This window comes from Aspergillus karnatakaensis (assembly GCF_047715665.1).
Source record: "Aspergillus karnatakaensis strain CBS 102800 unplaced genomic scaffold BJY04scaffold_43, whole genome shotgun sequence".
Classification (NCBI taxonomy): domain Eukaryota; kingdom Fungi; phylum Ascomycota; class Eurotiomycetes; order Eurotiales; family Aspergillaceae; genus Aspergillus; species Aspergillus karnatakaensis.
The window spans coordinates 58923-77150 of NW_027395755.1; the positions used below are offsets into that span (position 1 = coordinate 58923).

An 18228-nucleotide genomic window follows, 5' to 3' on the forward strand; every position below is an offset into this window, starting at 1 on the left:
CAGCGTCCTCGTATTGCTTCCTTCTTCCAAGTCACGAGGAGAGTCCGCGGTTCTTGGCCGGCAAAATGGGTAATCAAGCATGGAGTGTGTATTTTCTATGCAAAAGATGCTATTAACAGGTACTATCCTTCCTACCTCTGAAGTCTAGGTAGAACTCCCGCATTCTCATACCCCCTCAACACCTCCCCCCAACCCTCATAAGAATCATCCCACCGTGCCCACCCCAACCCCCTCGCCTTCCTCACACTAGCCATAAACTCACACCCGGGGGTTTTCCTTGAGAGCAACCCATCCATCAACGCGAAGCTATGCTCCTGGAAGGACTCGATCATTCCGCCATCTCTCGCGACAATCTTTTCCCAAACGCTCTTCTTATCCTTCACCCAGGTCGCCAGGTCTACTTGCTTCTCCGTTTGAGCGGCACCCGGCGCGCAGTCTTCAATATTTACCACCCCGAGAGGGTAGAAATACTGCACTAGATATTCCCACAGAAAGCGCCAGATGACCGGGTCGCCGTTGCCGTGGTTGAAGGCCTGATTTCTGGCAGCCGGGGTTGCAGATGCCCAGATGCTCATGTCTGCGATGCTAGGTGCGTAAGATTGCATTTCGACTTGGTGCCAGCCGGCGTAGTTTCCTGGGAATACCGGGGGCTCGTTGCGCTCGCGGCAGATGAGGAAGTATTGTGCTAGCGGGAGAGCTTCGTTCATTCCGGAGACTGGATTGGGTTAGATGTATCATCAGAAGAACAGGTTGGCATGGGATGGTGCTTGGAGATGAAATGACGACTCACATTGTGGGGTGTACCCGATGATTCCGAAGGGGCGAATAATATTATAGTCCCAAGTATTGCGGTTGCGGCGCTTTTGGAGCTCGAAGAGGTCGTCTTCCTGCTTGTAGTAGAAGATGGTTTCGCTTCCGGGACCGGTGTAGCGGGGACTATCTTCGTAGCAGGGGGTGGTGATGGGTTGGAATTGGATGCCGTAGTGCTGTTGAATTTAAGCAACATGTTCCAATTATATAAAGTTCCCCTCTCTTCGATACGGACAGGGGCTGAGGAGCAGCTTCACATACCTTTCCACCCGTCTGCAAACAAACCCGCTCCAACAACGGACAAGCAGAATCGACCGCTTCCAAGAAGTGGCGAAAGAGCGGGCAGTTCTTCTCTCCCAGCTTGCTGAGGTCGCTGTCGTGGATGTATGAGGTAAAGATTGCGTGTGTCACGTTCTTACAGATATCCTTAATCTGTGGCACAAGCGTGGCGGGATCCTCAAGGAAATCAAGACTGATGAAGCGCACGCGAGGGTCAACCCAGAAGTTGCGTGGTGGCTTACGCGAGGTGACGATGATTTCGGCCCTATATCTTGATTAGAGTCGGATAGGGAGGGCTAATGTAGAGTACGCAGACTTACCACTCGTCCTTCGGAGTCCGGATCAGATGCTCGACGATGGCATGTCCGCTGATACCGTTTGCGCCGGTGACAAGGCTACTCGACCGGAGGCGGCGCTGGGGGCAGAGAGCTGCATTGTAGTGTGTTCAAAGAGTGCTGGATGGTCTTTGCAGTCGAAGACAGGAATCCTCGGTCTTTATATGCCACAGCGAGCGGTGCTTTAGTCCCTGATGTCACCAGCCATCGGCATCGATGCAGCGACCCACCCCGTCCCGGCACGACCCACAACCTTATCTGACCAGGTCTTTCTGCTGCCAAACCTCTGTCCAAATAGCCGGAGCTCGCTTGTGCGATGCTCCCGAAGATGCCATCTGTTTCAAAAACATCGCACAGCTGCCTTTCACGGTCCACTGGATATAACTGATTGGACCGGAGGTTTTCGAGCACCGATGATCAGGACTACCAGTATGGTAGGTTCTGTTTCCCTCTTTGTTCACCGTAGCACGCTTCTTGTAGGCCGTTCCACATCTCGAGTCCTAAGAGCAGGGCCAGGGGTGTTTGAATGAGACAATATCGTTTCTCTATTCCTCTGAGGATAGGAAACTGTATTGCATGTTGGGTATCAATTCGAACTTCTCGAGGAGAAGCTGCACCACTGTACCTGCTCACTCCCTCAGAGCCGCCGTTCCAACGGCAGGTACACATGTCAATCACATCGAAGGCCATTATAACTCTGTATAAATGTTGGCGCTTTTCTAAGCCAACTCCCCGCACTCAATTTAGGAAATACCTTGCGCCGTCTTGGCTTCCAGCCCAGCCAGCTTCCAAGGAGGCGAAGGGTACTAAGGCGCCCAACAGCTCACTGGTCACATCCTAGTTCTCGTCAGCTTACCACATACGACTATCTGAAAAGCGAAGCGGGGCGTAGTCCAAGCGCTCTTGGTGCAATTGAGTCTATTCCAATTAGCCGTTGTGTATGAAGCGCAGCTGAAGAACTAACCATCTTGGCGGCGGCGCAAGCTACAGGCTCGGGGAGTAGGTGCGTTGTCGGTATGCAGTCAGCGTTCAGCTGCGCAGTGTATTGTAATGGAGGAGATTATGATTGTTGTATTTAGATCAGGACATCCCTTGACGAAATTCGCTAGACTGAGACAGAGACTTTGTCTTCTCGTGAACCCATACTATAATTACTTATTAGTCTCACCAGGGTTCAGGTGTATACTCACACAATGGCCCCTCAACCCCCTCCACCCCTCGCCATTATCGGCTTCGCAGCAAAATACGCCCAGGAAGCCGACACTGCAGAAAATTTCTGGAACTTCCTGCTGCAGGCGCGGGAGTCGATGACTTCGTTTCCGAAAGATCGGTTGAATATAGATGGCTATTATCATCCCGATCCAGAGCATGCGGGGAGTGTATGTCCTTAAATATTCCTGCTCGTTGTTTGCAAGAATCAGAGTATTGTCGCTGACTTAGGGCTGTCTACACAGATTCACGCAAAAGGCGCACATTTCCTCGCCGAAACACCGAACGCCTTCGACGCGGCATTCTTCAGCGTAAACAAGACAGAGGTACTGAGTCTTGATCCGCAGCAGAGACTCGTTATGGAGAACGTTTACCATGCGTTGGAGAATGGTTAGCTTAGCCCTACCTATTTATTCCTGATCTCCTCCGCATAGACACCTCATTAACCAGTTTTCGAGAAAAGCCGGAATCTCTCTCGCGACCTCAATCTCAAGCAACACATCCGTTTTTGTCTCAGGCTTCAACCACGATCATCGGGACCGGATAAGCACAGATCCTGATATTGCGCTGAAACACCGACCGACTGGCGCAGAGGGCTCCATGATCTCCGGGCGCGTAAGCTGGTTTTATGATTTCAAAGGAGCGAGCTTGACAGTCGACACGGCCTGTTCGAGTTCGATGGTGGCGTTTCATTTGGCTTGCCAGAATTTGATTTTGGGGGAGAGTAGAACAGTCAGTCTCCCTTTCGTTGTCTTTTTCTATGAGACGGATATTGCAAGGGTAAACTGATGCGTATGCTACAGGCAATAGTGAGCGGCGTCAACGTCTTCGGCGCCCTAAACCATATCCTCGGAATGAGCTACTCCGGCTTCCTAAGCTCAGAAGGAAAGTGCTTTACCTTTGACCATCGCGCGAGCGGGTACTCACGCGGTGAAGGGGTCGGTACTGTAATTCTCAAGACCCTCGACCAGGCTCTGGCAGATGGCGACACGATTAGGGCTGTTGTTCGCGGGACAGCGCTGAACCATGACGGGCGCACACCGGGCCTAACGTATCCCAGCGGCGAAGCACAGGTTCGGATTGTCCGTGAGCTATACAACTCTGTGGGATTGAATCCAGCGGAGACGCTCTATGTCGAGTCTCATGGCACTGGCACTCCAGCTGGCGACCCGATTGAGGCTGCGTCTATTGCGCGGGCGTTTGAGTCGCCTGTTCGCGGGCACCCGGTGTATATCGGTGCGGTGAAGCCAAATATTGGGCATATCGAAGGTGGATCGGGAATATCGGGTATCATCAAGGCGATATGGATTCTGGAGTCGGGTGTCATTCCGCCGAATGTCAATTTTGAGAAGGTCAATCCGCAGATTCTGGTGGATGAGTGGAATGTGAGGTTTCCTTTGGGGGAGGCGATTCCGTGGCCTGAGACTGGGAAGAGACGTATCTCGGTCAATTGCTTTGGGCTTAGTGGGACAAATGCGCATTGTATCTTGGATGATGCGCGTCATTTTTTGCGAGAGTATGAACGTGGTGGTGCGCATGCCACTTGTACCGAGCCCCCAACTTTGAACGAACTTAGGGCAAGGGTCAACACCATCGGAACTCATCACCATGAAGTGCCTGTGGAGAACGGTGGACCATCGAGTCAAGCTCCAAAGCTCTTGCTCTTATCAGGATTCGACCAGGAAGCTCCGAAACGTCTCTTTGATGCTACCCTAGAGTATCTCAAGAAGAAGGCCCGGGACTCAGACTCAGACCAGATACTGTCAAACCTCGCGTACACGCTCGCAGAGAAACGCTCTCGCTTCCGTTGGAATAGCTTCATCCTCTGCAACTCAATAACAGAGTTAGTAAACACAATTACTACCATCCCGCCACCAGTCGGAAACCAAAAACCCCCAAGGATCGGTTTTGTGTTCACCGGTCAAGGCGCGCAATATGCCGGTATGGGTCAGCAGCTGTTCCAATATTCTGCTTTTCGAAGGTCCCTCGAGACAGCAGATGCGTATATGCAGAATCTGGGAAGCCACTGGTCACTGCTCGAGGAAATTCAGAAGGGCAAAGAGAGCTCAAGAGTGGATGAAGCTATGATTTCGCATCCGGCATGCACAGCAATCCAGATTGCTCTGGTGGATCTCCTTCGGAGCTGGAATATGATGCCCACCAGAGTCGTCGGTCACTCCTCCGGTGAGATTGCGGCGGCTTACTGCGCGGGAAAAATCTCTCGTCAGGCGGCGTGGAATGCCGCTTACCACAGAGGACGTCTGACTTCACATATCCCTAACAGGGTGAAAGGGGGTATGCTTGCGGTTGGATTGGATCTTGCGGCGCTTCAGCCACTGGTTGAACAGGTTTGTGAGCAACTACCCGGCGAGCTCGGTGTAGCCTGCTTCAACAGTCCGAAGAATAATACTGTATCCGGTGATGAGGATTTGCTAGTCGTGCTGCAGGATATGCTGGAAAGTCAGGGTGTATTCGTACGCAGGCTCCGTACGCCCACTGCGTATCATTCTCCGCACATGAATGATATCGCGGATGATTATCTGGAAGCTATGGGCCAAGTCCCTGAGGGTGACATGATTTCCCACGAACATCCGGTGCGCATGTTTTCGACCTCTACGGGAAAAGAAGTAGTCGACAACCGATTGGGGAATGAGTACTGGGTACACAATCTCGTCTCAACCGTGAAATTCACAACCGCACTGCGAAGCATGTACTGTGACGACGGACCAAGCACGAATGCGGTCGATGAGATACTCGAAATTGGCCCACACTGCGCGCTCTCGAGTGCAATCAAGGAAACCATCACTGACACAGGGATCGGATCCTTCGCGTACCGCGCAACTCTTGATCGGAAGGACCCCACAGCTCGAACTCTGCTCTCAACGACCGGCGCTTTAGCTGTGCGCGGTATTCCAGTGAACTTGCGCGCCGTCAACGAGAATGGCAGCGATAGTGATAGGTCAAGCCCACCAAGGATGCTAGTTGATTTGCCACCATATCCATTCGATCACCGCGAGACAGGGCTGTACGAGAGCCGATTGTCCGGATTTTTGAGATCGCGAGACGAACCGAGACATTTCCTACTGGGTGCTCCGACGCCCGACTCAAAGCCTTCGTTGTGGAGCTGGAAGAACTCATTGAGCTTGAGCGAGAATCCCTGGTTGAAGGATCATGTGGTATGTAGACCTTTCCATCTTCCTGGGTATTTCGAACAGGAGAGGTATTGACTAGACTTCAGATAGCCGGCGAAATCGTCTTCCCCGGTGCCGGGTACCTCGTCATGGCAATTGAATCCGTGCGGCAAATCAATAAAGGAATTCCTGGTCGTATTACGGGCTTCCAGATACAAGACATTGCACTCAAAGCGATGCTAGTTATCCCTGACATCAAGGACGGGGTAGAGACATGCATTTCAGTCTCTTCCGCTGAGGAGTCCGCTCTATCAACATCGGCGCGTTGGAATAAGTTCGTGATCAGTTCATACAACACTACCAAGCGAGGAGTGGACGGAGCATTGCACAGGCTACATTTCAGTGGACAGTCACTCTGACCCTAGCCCAGTCACAGGAGGTCGCAAACAGATTGCTGACCCAGAATGGAAGGAAGCCCAGAGTGCAATCGAAGCCTGTACCCAGCCTCTTGACTTCTCACGCGTATGCGATAATCTGGAGTCTGTCGGCGTCAGATTCGGACCCTTGTTCCGCAACATCTCATCTGTCCGTACAAGTGGCGAAAAGCAGGGTATCATGCGCGGTACAATCTCCATTCCTGACGTGGCTGCAACTATGCCAAAGGGCTACACCCATCCTCACTTGATACATCCAGCAACTCTCGACGCCGCTATACAAGCTGGTGTTGCTGCAATATGCGACCATGTAGGCTCGATTGCCCTAACCCGCGGCAAAATACCGGCCTTCATCAAAGAGATGTGGATTTCCTCGGACTTCCCGGCTCAGAGGCAGGGTTCGGATCTCAAATGTTATGGGACCGCTAAGCTCCTATCGCACGATACCTATAATTTCGATATCCGCGCTTGGGACTCTAACTCTCAGACTGGGTTGTTGTCGTTGGCAGGGATTCGGCTCACGCCATTCCAGTCTGCGCGTGCTGCCGCGCAAGAGAACCAACTGTTCCACTCAATCGAATGGGGTCCGGACGCCAACTTCCTCCACGACGCCATGTTTGATTTCTCGCCACCGGATACTGATAATGTGTCTGAGCGCTCATGGTTCAAGGAGCTCCAGCTCGCAGCCGGACTCCTCGCCATTGATGCCCTGCAGGAGCTGAAAGGACCTCTATCTCCTGAGGCCCCTGACCACTACCATAGATTCTATGAACTCCTCAAAAAGGTCGAAGCGGACATAGTCAGTGGTGTTGTCCCGCCGGAAATATTCTCGGAGTGGCAGAAATACGTCCACGACGCAGATCTGAAGCGTGAGCTCTACGAACGTGTTGCAGCAAGGGACACCAACGGCGCAGTCCTCGTCCGGATGGGCACCAATATCGTGCCTTTCCTGCAACAGACTTCGGATCCGCTGTACCATATGTTTGGGCAAGACGACCTCATGGCGAGGTACTATGATGCGGATGTGGAGATGGGCCCAATTCCTTGCGCACTTAGTACTATCCTGGAATCGGTGCGCTTTACACACTCCGGCCTTAGAGTTCTGGAGGTTGGAGCGGGAACTGGTAGCTTCAGTGCGCGTGTTCTGAGCTCCTTGTGTCCGAGGAGCGGCGATGAGGATAGGCCAGACTGCATTGCCCAGTACGATTTCACCGACGTCTCGCCTAGTTTCTTCGAGAAAGCCAAGGTCCGGCTGGAGAAGTGGGCGGCGTTGCTGAACTTTAAGAAGCTCGATCTGGGTGAAGACCCTATCAAGCAACGGTTTGTTGCTGGGTCGTATGATCTGATCGTCGCCAGTAATGTTCTTCATGCCACTGAGGATCTCGTTCTCACATTGGCGCGGATGAGATCTCTTCTCAAGCCCGGTGGGAAACTCCTTTTCTTAGAAGGTGTCCGTCAGGATACTATATACAGCAATATCTCATTCAGTGCGCTGCCTGGGTGGTGGCTGGGTAAGGAGTCTGTTCGGCAATGGTGTCCGTATGTACCGACAGAGCAGTGGCGGGAGTATCTGAATCAGTCAGGGTTCTCTGGCTTGGACGTCACCATTCCGAGCTCGTACTATCCAGAATTCAACAAAGTCAGTGTCATGCTTTCGACGGCTATAACGACGCCTCGGGCAAACAATCTGCTTCGTGTGGTTATTGTTGAAAGTGATAACGAGGGGGTCGCCACGAAGACATCGGCGACCTTGATTGACATCCTTCAGGCTCAAGCAGAGGTGGGGGATTGCACAGTTTCCTCTCTCTCTGAGCTGCCGCTTGTGGATATGCACGGCGTCATCTGCATATCGCTGCTCGAGCTCGACGGCCCAGTGCTGGGGAGCCTCGACCCTGAGACATTCCCACAGATTAAGTACTTGCTGACGGCATGTGATCGGATCATCTGGGTTACCAAATTGACAGACCCAAAACATGCACTTTCTTCCGGCCTTATCCGCACCATTCGTTGGGAGCGGGACACAGATACTCTGAATTTGATCACCTTGGCTGTCAACAATGGTAGCACCTCACTGGATGTTTCTAATGCCGTGTCAAGTATCTTGAATCACCAATATATCAACGCCGGTGACCGCACCGACCACTGGAATGCCGAATACAAACTTCAAAGTAGCATCATTACTACCAACCGCATCGCAGAGAACCAAGATGCTGTCGAAGTCATCAACGCACAGTTCTCAGAACCAGCGGCGGTACAAAGGAAGTGGTCTGAACTTGCACGCGGTGTGAAGATTCAGATCGGCGAGCCTGGCGCGCTGGACAGTCTTCAATGGGTTACTGACCATGACGCTGACATTCCTCTCGGCGACAAAGAGGTAGAAGTCAATATCCACGCCGTAGGATTGAACTTCCGAGACCTGCTCACGGTCATGGGGGAGCTTCCTCAGGCGACTATCGGCGGCGAAGCATCCGGAATCGTCACACGGGTGGGCTCAAATGTCGACAGGGTCAAAGTAGGAGATCGAGTAGCGTACTTTGGAGATCCAAATTATATGGGCACATTCCGCACCAGAGGCCGCGCGGTTCAGGATCTCGTTGTACGGGTACCCGATGATTCAGCATTCGATGTGGCGGCCAGCATGCCGGTGATCTGGACTACTGTCATCTACTCTCTCAAGCATGTTGCAAACTTGACCAAGGGCGAGTCAATCCTCATCCATGCTGCAGCTGGAGGGGTTGGTCAAGCGGCTGTGCAGTATGCGAAGCAGATAGGAGCCGAGATATTCGCAACGGTGTCGACAGTGGAGAAGAAGAATCTTCTGATAAACGAGTATGGTATTCCTGAAGACCATATCTTCTCTAGTCGTGACTTGAGCTTCGCGGCAGGACTTCGGCAACTCGCTCCCGATGGAGTCGATGTGATTCTCAACTCCCTAGCCGGCGAGGCTCTCCGTCAATCTTGGGCCTGCATCTCTCATTTTGGCCGGTTCATCGAGATCGGCAAGCGAGATCTTCAAACGGGTGGAAAACTTGACATGAGTCCATTCCTGAAGAATACAACCTTTTCGAGCGTTGACTTACTCACGGTAGCCAAGCACCGGCCTAAAATCGTTTCCAGACTACTCGATGATATGGTACAGCTGTGGAGCGCAGGAAATGTCAGCGAGCCAAAGCCAACAAGTGTCGTTTCTTACAGCGGTATCCAGTCTGCTTTGCGCTCGCTCCAACTGGGGCAAAGCATGGGTAAGATCGTATGCGTGCCGGACCACGAGCCCATTCCGGTAATCCCAGAACGCGCGGAGCCATATCAGCTCGAGTCAAACGCATCATACATCCTATCAGGTGGCCTGGGAGGAATTGGGCGTAGCATTGCCCGTTGGATGGCATCTCGCGGAGCAACACATCTGATCTTCCTGAGTCGGTCTCATCAAGTTGCTCCTGCTGCAGATGAATTGCTTTCAGCCTTAGAAAAATTAGGTTGTCGGTCACATGTCTTCAGCTGCAATATTGCCGACGAGAAATCACTCAGCGATGTTCTTGAGACAGTACAAACAGACCCCGTTATACCCCCAATCAAAGGTTTCATCAACTGCTCAGTCGCCTGGGCTGACAGCACTTTCGAGAACATGACACACACCCAGTGGCAAACATCCCTTGAGCCAAAAGTCCAAGGCTCCTGGAACCTCCATCAAGCCCTGCAGTCAACCTCCACAGACCTCGACTTCTTTGTAATGTTATCCTCCGTCGCGGGTATTGTTGGAAACCGCAGCCAGGCAAACTATAACGCCGGAAATACGTTTGAAGATGCCCTGGCAAGGTATCGCGTCTCACAGGGTCTGCACGGAGCGAGTATTGATCTCGGCGCTGTTGTCTCCGTCGGATTCATGGCTGAGAACCGGGAGTATGTGAAGCATAGTCTGAAGATTGCGACGCACCATACCGAGGAACAGATGCTTGCTATAATTGATTATGTGCTGCGGCCGGATTCGAGGGCTGCAATAACTAAATCGACTGCGCAGTTGGTTTGTGGACTGTCGATTCGAGCTGCGTATGACAGGCGGGGTGTACCCGCTCCAAAGCATCTGCAGTATCCTCTCTTCAGCCATCTTCAAGACTCTTCGATTTCTGAGAGCTCAGTAGCAACAACAAAGGGCGAACAGTATAACATTCACGCGAAACTCGCAGCCGCTACCAGCGAGGTCGAAGCAGTAGATGTTGTCTTGCAGGGAATCACGAAAAAATTGTCGTCAATCCTGAGTATTGCGGAAGACGAGATTCAGCCATCGCGCTCAATTCAGGAGAACGGGGTAGACTCGCTCATTGAGATGGAGTTCCGCACCTGGTGTTCGAAGGAGCTGGGTGCGACACTAACCAAGGGAGACATCACGACGAAGAGCTTGGAGGAGATCAGTGGAAAGGTGATGAGAGCGAGCCCTTATTCGTTGTTTTAGAGATGATTTTGTCGCTACATTGCAGCTCTTTGTTCACTTTCTAGGTGGATGTGACGTTGAAGAGAGTGGAACATGTCAACAGCTGAAGGCCCCCGGGCCAACCCATCGGTTGCCGCATTTGTATTTCCTGGGCTCAGACACCAGGAACCTTCAGAACAAATAGTATGATAGAAAGATATCTCGTCCTGGTCATCCTAAGGTTGACTGAAAAATTTAAACACCTGCATTTCCACCATGTTGCGTACAGCGAGAATCTACACCAGCCAAATGTCCAGCTACAAGCCAAACACCACCCCCGTAACAACCAAAACTACAAAGCCACCACTAAGTTGTGCCCAAAACGAGCCCCCACCAAGCGAGTTTCTAGACGCGGTGTTCCCCTCGTCATTCTCTTGCTCCTCATTTCCACCCTGATCCCCCTCTTCGTCTTCACTTCCTTCTCCAGAATCAGACACATCGGTGGCTCGATGGAGAAGCGCAATCGGCTCAACTAGGGAATACGCAATGACAAGTGCTGTCTCACTTGGTTCCAACGTCGTCGATTCGGTCGTCGGATCGTTACTAGCGGTGTATAGCAAGATCTCGCCCGTGGGAGTCTGTCCATCGTCACCAGGGATCCCAGTAGTAAAGGTCCCGACAGCTGGGTTGCGAATGACGGTGTTGCAGACCGTCGAGACCTCGAAGGAAGAAAGTGTTGAGCCGCAAAGCCCGTGGTCGAGGACTGACATTCCACTGCAATTACGCAAGAATTGTTAGCCGCTTTGCACCGAGCTACGTTGTTCTTTGGGAAGTAGAGCACGTACCTGGGGCAGCACATAACTGCCGTCTCGCCAGGATCCAGCAACGCCGCGACAGCATCCCGGGGGTTGAAAAAGGTCGGACGCGGAGTCGGGGGTGCTTCACCACCTAGGCCAGTGGCCTCGTAAATTCCTTCCTTTGTCAAAGTTCCTTGTTCTCCCCGTTCTGCAACGCCGACTGTTACCCAGCCGATAGGGCATTCTGGGGCTGGGGAGTAGTATGCAACAAGCTGTCCGTCTCCGGGGTCGTTGTTAGCTGCAATTCCAGACTCCAGTGCACTCGAGTCGGTTGGCTCAGGGCCACAGAAGGGTTGGATTCCAGTCCCACAGTAGTTTCGCCAGGTAGGAAGCCTTGGGTGATCGGAGTTCGCGAGAGCGATAGACGAGGTGCAGGATGCTTCTGGGACTGAGTAGGAGGTTGAGACTGGGCCCCAGTTGGTGAGTGTATACCCGAAAAGGGTGGTTGTGGAGGGCATATTGAACGTTTAGAGGTCTTGAATTCGGATATGGGCAAGTTCTTGCCTCTTGTATCTTGTACGGGTATGGTGGTCGTTTATGTACCCCAGACTATCACTCTCTTACAGACCTCGCAAAGTTCTGTTATGAGATTGATCATGTTGTCCCCCATGAGAATACGAGGCCAACAGAGCATGATTGGTCCATGGGTATTCCTTGGGTGTTCTTGGATATTCTTGGCCCTTTCTCGGGCAAGGCTTGGCTTGTATATCTCCCAAAGTCGCAAAGGTTGCTTATTTCCGCACGACACGAGAATTCTGGGGAAGAATCGACGGCTCAACGATTCTTCGAATGGGGTGCATGGACCCAATAAAGGCCACGCCGCGGATGTCAAACAACATATGACCACTATTATCAATGGTTTAAACTTGAACAGGCCGACAAGTGAACGATTCTTGACTCCAATCATTCTGTGCTCCCACGGGCATACTGCTTAAATGGAGCTTGCTAGACTAAGGCTCAGGATTCAGCAATGGTCCTCGATATACGGGTAGAGGTTGAACCCAACTAAGTTAAGGTAGATTCATTTCGTCTGTCGCATCTGTTCAAAGATGAAGACATCAGTCACATGACGTGCACTTTATTTTCCTTTTGGTTTAGCTAGCTCTAGGCCAGGGGATTGGAAAACTTCAAATGGCTCTGCATTTTTTTAGACTCCAGGAGGTGTTGCAACTCCAGGGATCTACACTCCGACCATAGGACTAGCAAAAAAGCAGTACAACCAATACCCAGGTCCCATCCATCGTAGGACTGCAGTGTACTGCATTTTTAGCATTTACATTCGCTCCAGTGCTCCAATCAAGGCATCAGCGCCTGGCGGCTATCAAGCATATAACGAGCGACTCTAATGATAATTTAGTAGAAATAAACAATTGAGCATAAACTACCTTACCTTCGACTGGTCTAACGACCCAGTTGCAGGAGGCTGATGGGTATCCTAGATGATGGAGGAAGGAATCTGGCGAAGTGCCCTGCTGCTGATAGATAGAAATGGTTAATGTGAATAGAAAAAAAAGACACGGAGCTTGGGTATCAGTTGCAGTTGTACTGACTGGCAGTGTTGCAGAGCAATCGCTTAGGTCCTTTATAGCGGCATACCTCGCTATCCACCTGCATAATGGATAAGAATTGGTTAAGGGCATAAATATCCAGATTAGGATTAGCAGTGAAATGGCGCCATAGGTCTGGGGAACCAACACATCGACCCAGATGAGAGAATGAGTCAAGCTAGAGAAAGTAAAGTATTAAGATCGGATCTTGGTGGTTATTCAAAACCACTCATTGTTCACATACTAATCAAATATGAGTCCGCAACCTGTGTCTGCAGCAGTGGAATCTGCTTCCGTGTACTCACCAGATCAGATCACAGCATGGCTCAACTATATCTGTCTCCCAACAAGTTACACAGAGTACATATCGAGTCCCGGCACTTTTCCAAAGACATACGATGCTCTGTGCACGTTGATGAGATGCCAGATTTCTAGATTTCCCTATGAGAATCTCTCTGTCCATTACTCGTCGACGCAGTTGGTGGACATTCGACCGGACGTTGCCTATGAGAAGATTATGGGACCAAAGAGAGATGGGGCCAGGAGGAGGGGAGGCTATTGTATGGAAGTGAGCATCTTTTTCTACCACATGCTCCTCGGAATGGGATTCGACGTGTACATGACCGGTGTGAGGAACCGGGCAAGGACGAATGGCATTCCTGGGGGAGGCTATCTTGGGTTGTAAGTCCGCAGCCTTTGCATTCATTTTTGTCACCGCAAACGTGCCATTTGAAGCCCAGTAATGAGGCTAACGACGGCGCAGCACTCACATCAACAACATTGTACAATTGCCTTCCGGCGAAAAGTTCTCCGTCGACGTTGGTTTCGGTGGAGATGGCCCTACATGTCCACTTCCACTCAATGACCTGGGGAAGTCCTTTAAGAATCTTGGTAACCAAGAGATACGGCTAACTCACGATCACATCCCGAAACAAAACTCCAGAGGCGACAAACTCTGGATATATCAGTATCGAAATGGGCCCCATCTTGAGTGGAATTCGTTCTACTGCTTTGCAGAGCTAGAGTTCTTTCAAGAAGACTTCGAGGTGATGAACTGGTGGACGAGCGCGAAGACCCTTCACAAGTGGACAGTTCTTTGTGTGCGTTTCTTGAGAGAGGGAGAGGGCGTGGAGTTCTCCGAAAATCCAAGTCTCCCGCTCGATTGTGGTGTTAAGATTGTCGGCAAGGTCATGTTGGTAGATAATGTTATCAAGGTCAATCTCGGGAGGGAGACGAGCATTGTGCACTCCTTCGACACAGAGGAGGGTCGATTACGGGCACTCAAAGATTACTTTGGTATTTCCTTGACGGAGGATGAGGCGCACAGCATTAGAGATATGGCATTGAAATAGATACCGTGTATTCTGTCAATAGAGTTAGACAACTGCAGGAGCTATAAGAACTGAGGAACATTTTGCTCACTCGATAGTCAGAGAACGATAGATTGAGATTGCATCATATGAAGAGCTGCCTCTCAGTTGCCGGGGAGCGAGGTACACGAGACCGCTCAGTTTTCATGTGGGTTCGCTGTCATGAAGCTATCTTGGTAGCTTCCATCTCCGCTCGACACTTGCAAGGGTGTGTGCGGAGGACCCCATAGCCTACCTGATTGCAACCTCACTGGCTAGGGATAGTCTCCTAAGAAGCGACTCCAAACAAAGGAACGATGGATCGTGTGCAGAGGTTCTCGATTGGAGGAATCACAGGAGGGAAGACGTCAACAACAAACCTCGGCACAGCGGACCCCGACCGGCTCCATTCACATGCCCCAACAAACTCCGGGGTCAGCTCCATGCGCTATTAATATCGGCGTCTCCTCTTTTTCGCATTCAATCTACTGTTACACATTGCTTGCAGTTTCCGTCCATCTTTAGCTCGATCTTACTTCCATCACATCACTGCCAACATGTCTCTCAAAGATAGTAAGCCAACCCCTCCCGAACTCCCTCCAGCTTGTCAGAATGGTCACTAACGAGAACCATCACAGACGACTTCCCCTCCTCCGCCGCTTTCGACGTGATCAACTCCACCCTCCAAGGCGATGAAGCCGAGCGCAAGGATGCCGTCAAGAACGCCCAGACCGTCGTCGCTTTCACACTGAAGAACAGCAGCGGCAAGGAGCAGAGCTGGTACCTCGACCTCAAAGACAAGGGTGTTGTTGGCAAGGGTGCTTCGCCTCCTGGTGGAAAGGCTGATGGTCGGTCTCCCTCCGCTGATTTCTGAAATGTACTCATTCTCGTTCTCGGAAGCTAACGTGATTTCTGTCGTACAGTGACCCTCCAGCTTTCCGACGCCGACTTCGGCTCCCTCGTCTCCGGCAACGCCAACGCTCAGAAGCTCTTCATGGGCGGTAAGCTCAAGATCAAGGGAAACATCATGAAGGCCACTAAGATGGAGCCCGTCTTAAAGAAAGCTCAGGGCAAGGCCAAGCTATAGATACCCTCTTGTACATTTTGTGTTCTTCAAATGAGATTTGACAATTAAAACCGCAAAGAATTGTCGTCAATACGCTTGATCGTCAATTAGGTGCTTACATACCGTTTTCCTTCAAGGCAGTATCAAAGAACCTACCGACCGAGAGTTCGGGCTCTTTCGTTCATCAGAGCTTCGCCTACCAGCTTACCTTACCTATGTACCTGATCGAGTTGCTCAGGAGAACGTCAGTAAGTACCACTCGTTCTAGGACGAAATATACGAAACATTAGAACTACGGCGTAGGTTCAAGTCATTATCATGCCAGCCTACACAGTAGTAACAATCATGATATTGGAGTGTCTCTATGCATCACCAATACCCTCCGGTTCCGGATATATAGCCTGACGCTGATGGTCGTTAATATGTGTGTAGTCGCAACTCGTAAACTCTTCCCGGTAATAGAATTACTCAGGAGAGATGGGTGGATATTATTCAAGAATCTGATCTTAATTCTACAGACAATGATCTAAACAAATGCTGCCTCTAGTCCGTATATGCAGGAGGTTGACGCAAAAACCCAAGACGTCATAATCGAGTAGACATTCTTTCATTATGCCATGGAAACGCCGTCGTCACTTTGTTAGTATCACGGTGCTGCAACCCTTGACCTGGTTCTGGATTTCTTTATTTCCAGAGAAAGTCTCGAGCAGCACCAATCAGAAGATAAAGTTAGCAGCAGAATGTGGTCGGCAGAGTGAAAGCAAAAGGTGAATTCATTGTTTGGCCAGTGCCAAGACTCGACCTTGCTGAATCACGTGACGGTAATTTTTTCGCTCAGCTGGCCCGGCGACCCTCACCTCACCCAAAATCGCGAGCGGGTGTCAAGGTTAAAAAAGAATAGCTCAACACCAACACTTTCATCCATCTCCCAGGCTGTCCACATCTCCCCCTGACGCCTGCTTCTTGTACATCACGACTTTTTTCTCCTTTTAGCCTTTCTTTTTGCCCTCTGTCCGCCTTCCACACGCATCCCTCCTTGCTCTCGGTTGCCTCGCAAAGCGCGCGACCCTACCCACTCCCGAACACCGCATCTGGCGCGTGCGCATCATCCGCTATACCAAAAGACGGAGATCTTCTGCAGCAATTGTCTACTATTGATCATTGCGTTCGGCAGACCACGTCGCAGCCACACCGTTATCTCCGGTCGCGAATTCGTGCGCTCATCGCCCTTTGTCCCGACTCTAGCATCGCGACTACTCGCCTTCCAAGTTGTCGAGATCGCGAATCAGCTCACGACACACTGAGAGCGGAATACATCGGGGTTAGAAGCTAGAATTGCGCAGAGTAGTCGATGAGAATCGCCCTTCAGGGCAGCTGGATTGGAATCTAGGAAGGGGTCGAAGGCTGCAGGCCCTTTGGTTGTGTTGATAAATGTCTAAGAGATCGGCTCAAGGCCCTCAAGGGAGCAAAGAATCGAATCTTTTTGAATTCAACATGAACGGCACACCGGACGACAAGCCCCAGCGGGCCACCGCCGCCCAAATGGCGAACAGAAAGTAAGTGTCCGCTGACCGACCTTTGCGATCAACTCTATTTCCTCCTGCACATCCGCCATGCAGCTTCTTAGCGGCATTTCCACTTTTTTAGCCCATATTGTTGTCACCTTCTCTGCCTCAAGAGATACTCCCACCGCTTGTCCTTTGCTGCTGTTTCTCCACTCCCGAAATCTGCTCGTTTCCCTTGCATAGCAAGGCTCTCTTTGACGCATTATACCATGTTTCGCGCATCGACTAACACTCAGACTAGAATCAAGGAAGCTCGAAGACGACCGCGTGCTACTGGATCGCCATCTAGCTCGAGTGCATCGTTTGGCACCCCTTTCAGCTCCCTCGATCCCAACACAGTCTCTTCTCCGTCTGCGGGACAACAGCCGACAACAAATGGCGGTTTCAACTTTGGACAATCTCAGAGCTTTCCCCCGGCCAGCCCAGCTCCCAAACCGCCAACTCAAAACGGAGGCTCGCAATTCGCTTTTGGGTCTGGAAATAGCTCGTCAGGTTTCAACTTTTCCGCCTCTTTCGGGGGGGCAGCAGCAACACCACCGAGTAACCCTTTCGCAACGATAAATACGGCTGCCCCTGCTCAACAGCCAGCTGCCAGCAGCTTTTCTGGTTTCAAAGGCAATATGTTCAATATCCCTTCCACACAATCTCCCGCTCAACAACCTCTGCCTTCTGGTGGAATGTTCGGGGCTGGCTCTCAGCAAAGCGGCTCTACCAGCAACTTGTTTGGAAACACAGCTAGCAGTGGGCCTTCGCAGTTGGGCATTACTGCCCCGACAAATGGAAGTATGTTTGGCCAATCTAGCACTGGTGCTCCTACCACGAATATCTTCACGCAATCGGGCGCCGATAAACCTATGTTTGCGCAGTCAACTGCGTTTGGTGATGACTCGATGCAGACATCTCCGGACGCCAAATCTCCAGCTCAGAAAACCTTCAGTGCTGGTAGCTTTGGTGCGTCAACAAACTTTGGTGGTGCTAATACGAGCACTCTCTTTGGCGGTTCAACAACAGCGCCTGCGCAAAATCAGTCGAAACCAATGTTCGGGGCCAAGCCAGATGGGCAGGCTGCTCCTACAACCTCATCTATCTTCGGCAACACGACACAGCCAACTACCTCTTCTTCCGCCTCATCATCTAGCGCCCCGTTGGCGACCAGCACATCATCCCCATCCTTTTTCGGCGCCTCAACATCCACGCCAGCGGCATCGAATCCTTTCCAGTTCGGCACCCCAGCGTCA

General features: G+C 51.4%; 5 protein-coding genes across 5 annotated transcripts; 3 read left to right on the top strand and 2 right to left on the bottom strand.

Annotated features, from left to right (window-relative positions):
- Positions 1-131: 131 nt before the first annotated feature.
- Positions 132-2114, bottom strand: BJY04DRAFT_220785 (SDR family oxidoreductase; the record flags this gene model as incomplete). Its single annotated transcript, XM_073716960.1, has 5 exons — positions 132-715; positions 791-986; positions 1072-1354; positions 1410-1504; positions 2058-2114. The coding sequence occupies 5 exons, from the start codon at positions 2112-2114 to the stop codon at positions 132-134; spliced, it is 1215 nt and encodes a 404-aa protein (XP_073568532.1).
- A 503-nt stretch (positions 2115-2617) lies between these two features.
- Positions 2618-10648, top strand: BJY04DRAFT_220786 (type I polyketide synthase; the record flags this gene model as incomplete). The annotated part of the gene is made up of 6 exons (XM_073716961.1): positions 2618-2803; positions 2879-3012; positions 3068-3248; positions 3437-5809; positions 5872-6109; positions 6195-10648. 6 exons carry the CDS (start codon positions 2618-2620, stop codon positions 10646-10648), a joined length of 7566 nt encoding a protein of 2521 aa, XP_073568533.1.
- Positions 10649-10923: 275 nt separating this feature from the next.
- On the bottom strand, positions 10924-11921 carry BJY04DRAFT_220787 (uncharacterized protein; the record flags this gene model as incomplete). Its single annotated transcript, XM_073716962.1, has 2 exons — positions 10924-11380; positions 11452-11921. The coding sequence occupies 2 exons, from the start codon at positions 11919-11921 to the stop codon at positions 10924-10926; spliced, it is 927 nt and encodes a 308-aa protein (XP_073568534.1).
- A 661-nt stretch (positions 11922-12582) lies between these two features.
- Positions 12583-14767, top strand: BJY04DRAFT_194969 (arylamine N-acetyltransferase family protein). Its single transcript, XM_073712139.1, has 3 exons — positions 12583-12805; positions 12854-13691; positions 13774-14767. Exons 2-3 carry the CDS (start codon positions 13264-13266, stop codon positions 14360-14362), a joined length of 1017 nt encoding a protein of 338 aa, XP_073568535.1. The 5' UTR covers positions 12583-12805; positions 12854-13263; the 3' UTR covers positions 14363-14767.
- Positions 14768-14839: 72 nt separating this feature from the next.
- On the top strand, positions 14840-16155 carry BJY04DRAFT_194970 (SCP2 sterol-binding domain-containing protein). Its single transcript, XM_073712140.1, has 3 exons — positions 14840-14932; positions 14998-15207; positions 15283-16155. The coding sequence occupies exons 1-3, from the start codon at positions 14917-14919 to the stop codon at positions 15444-15446; spliced, it is 390 nt and encodes a 129-aa protein (XP_073568536.1). The 5' UTR covers positions 14840-14916; the 3' UTR covers positions 15447-16155.
- The last annotated feature ends 2073 nt before the right edge of the window (positions 16156-18228 follow it).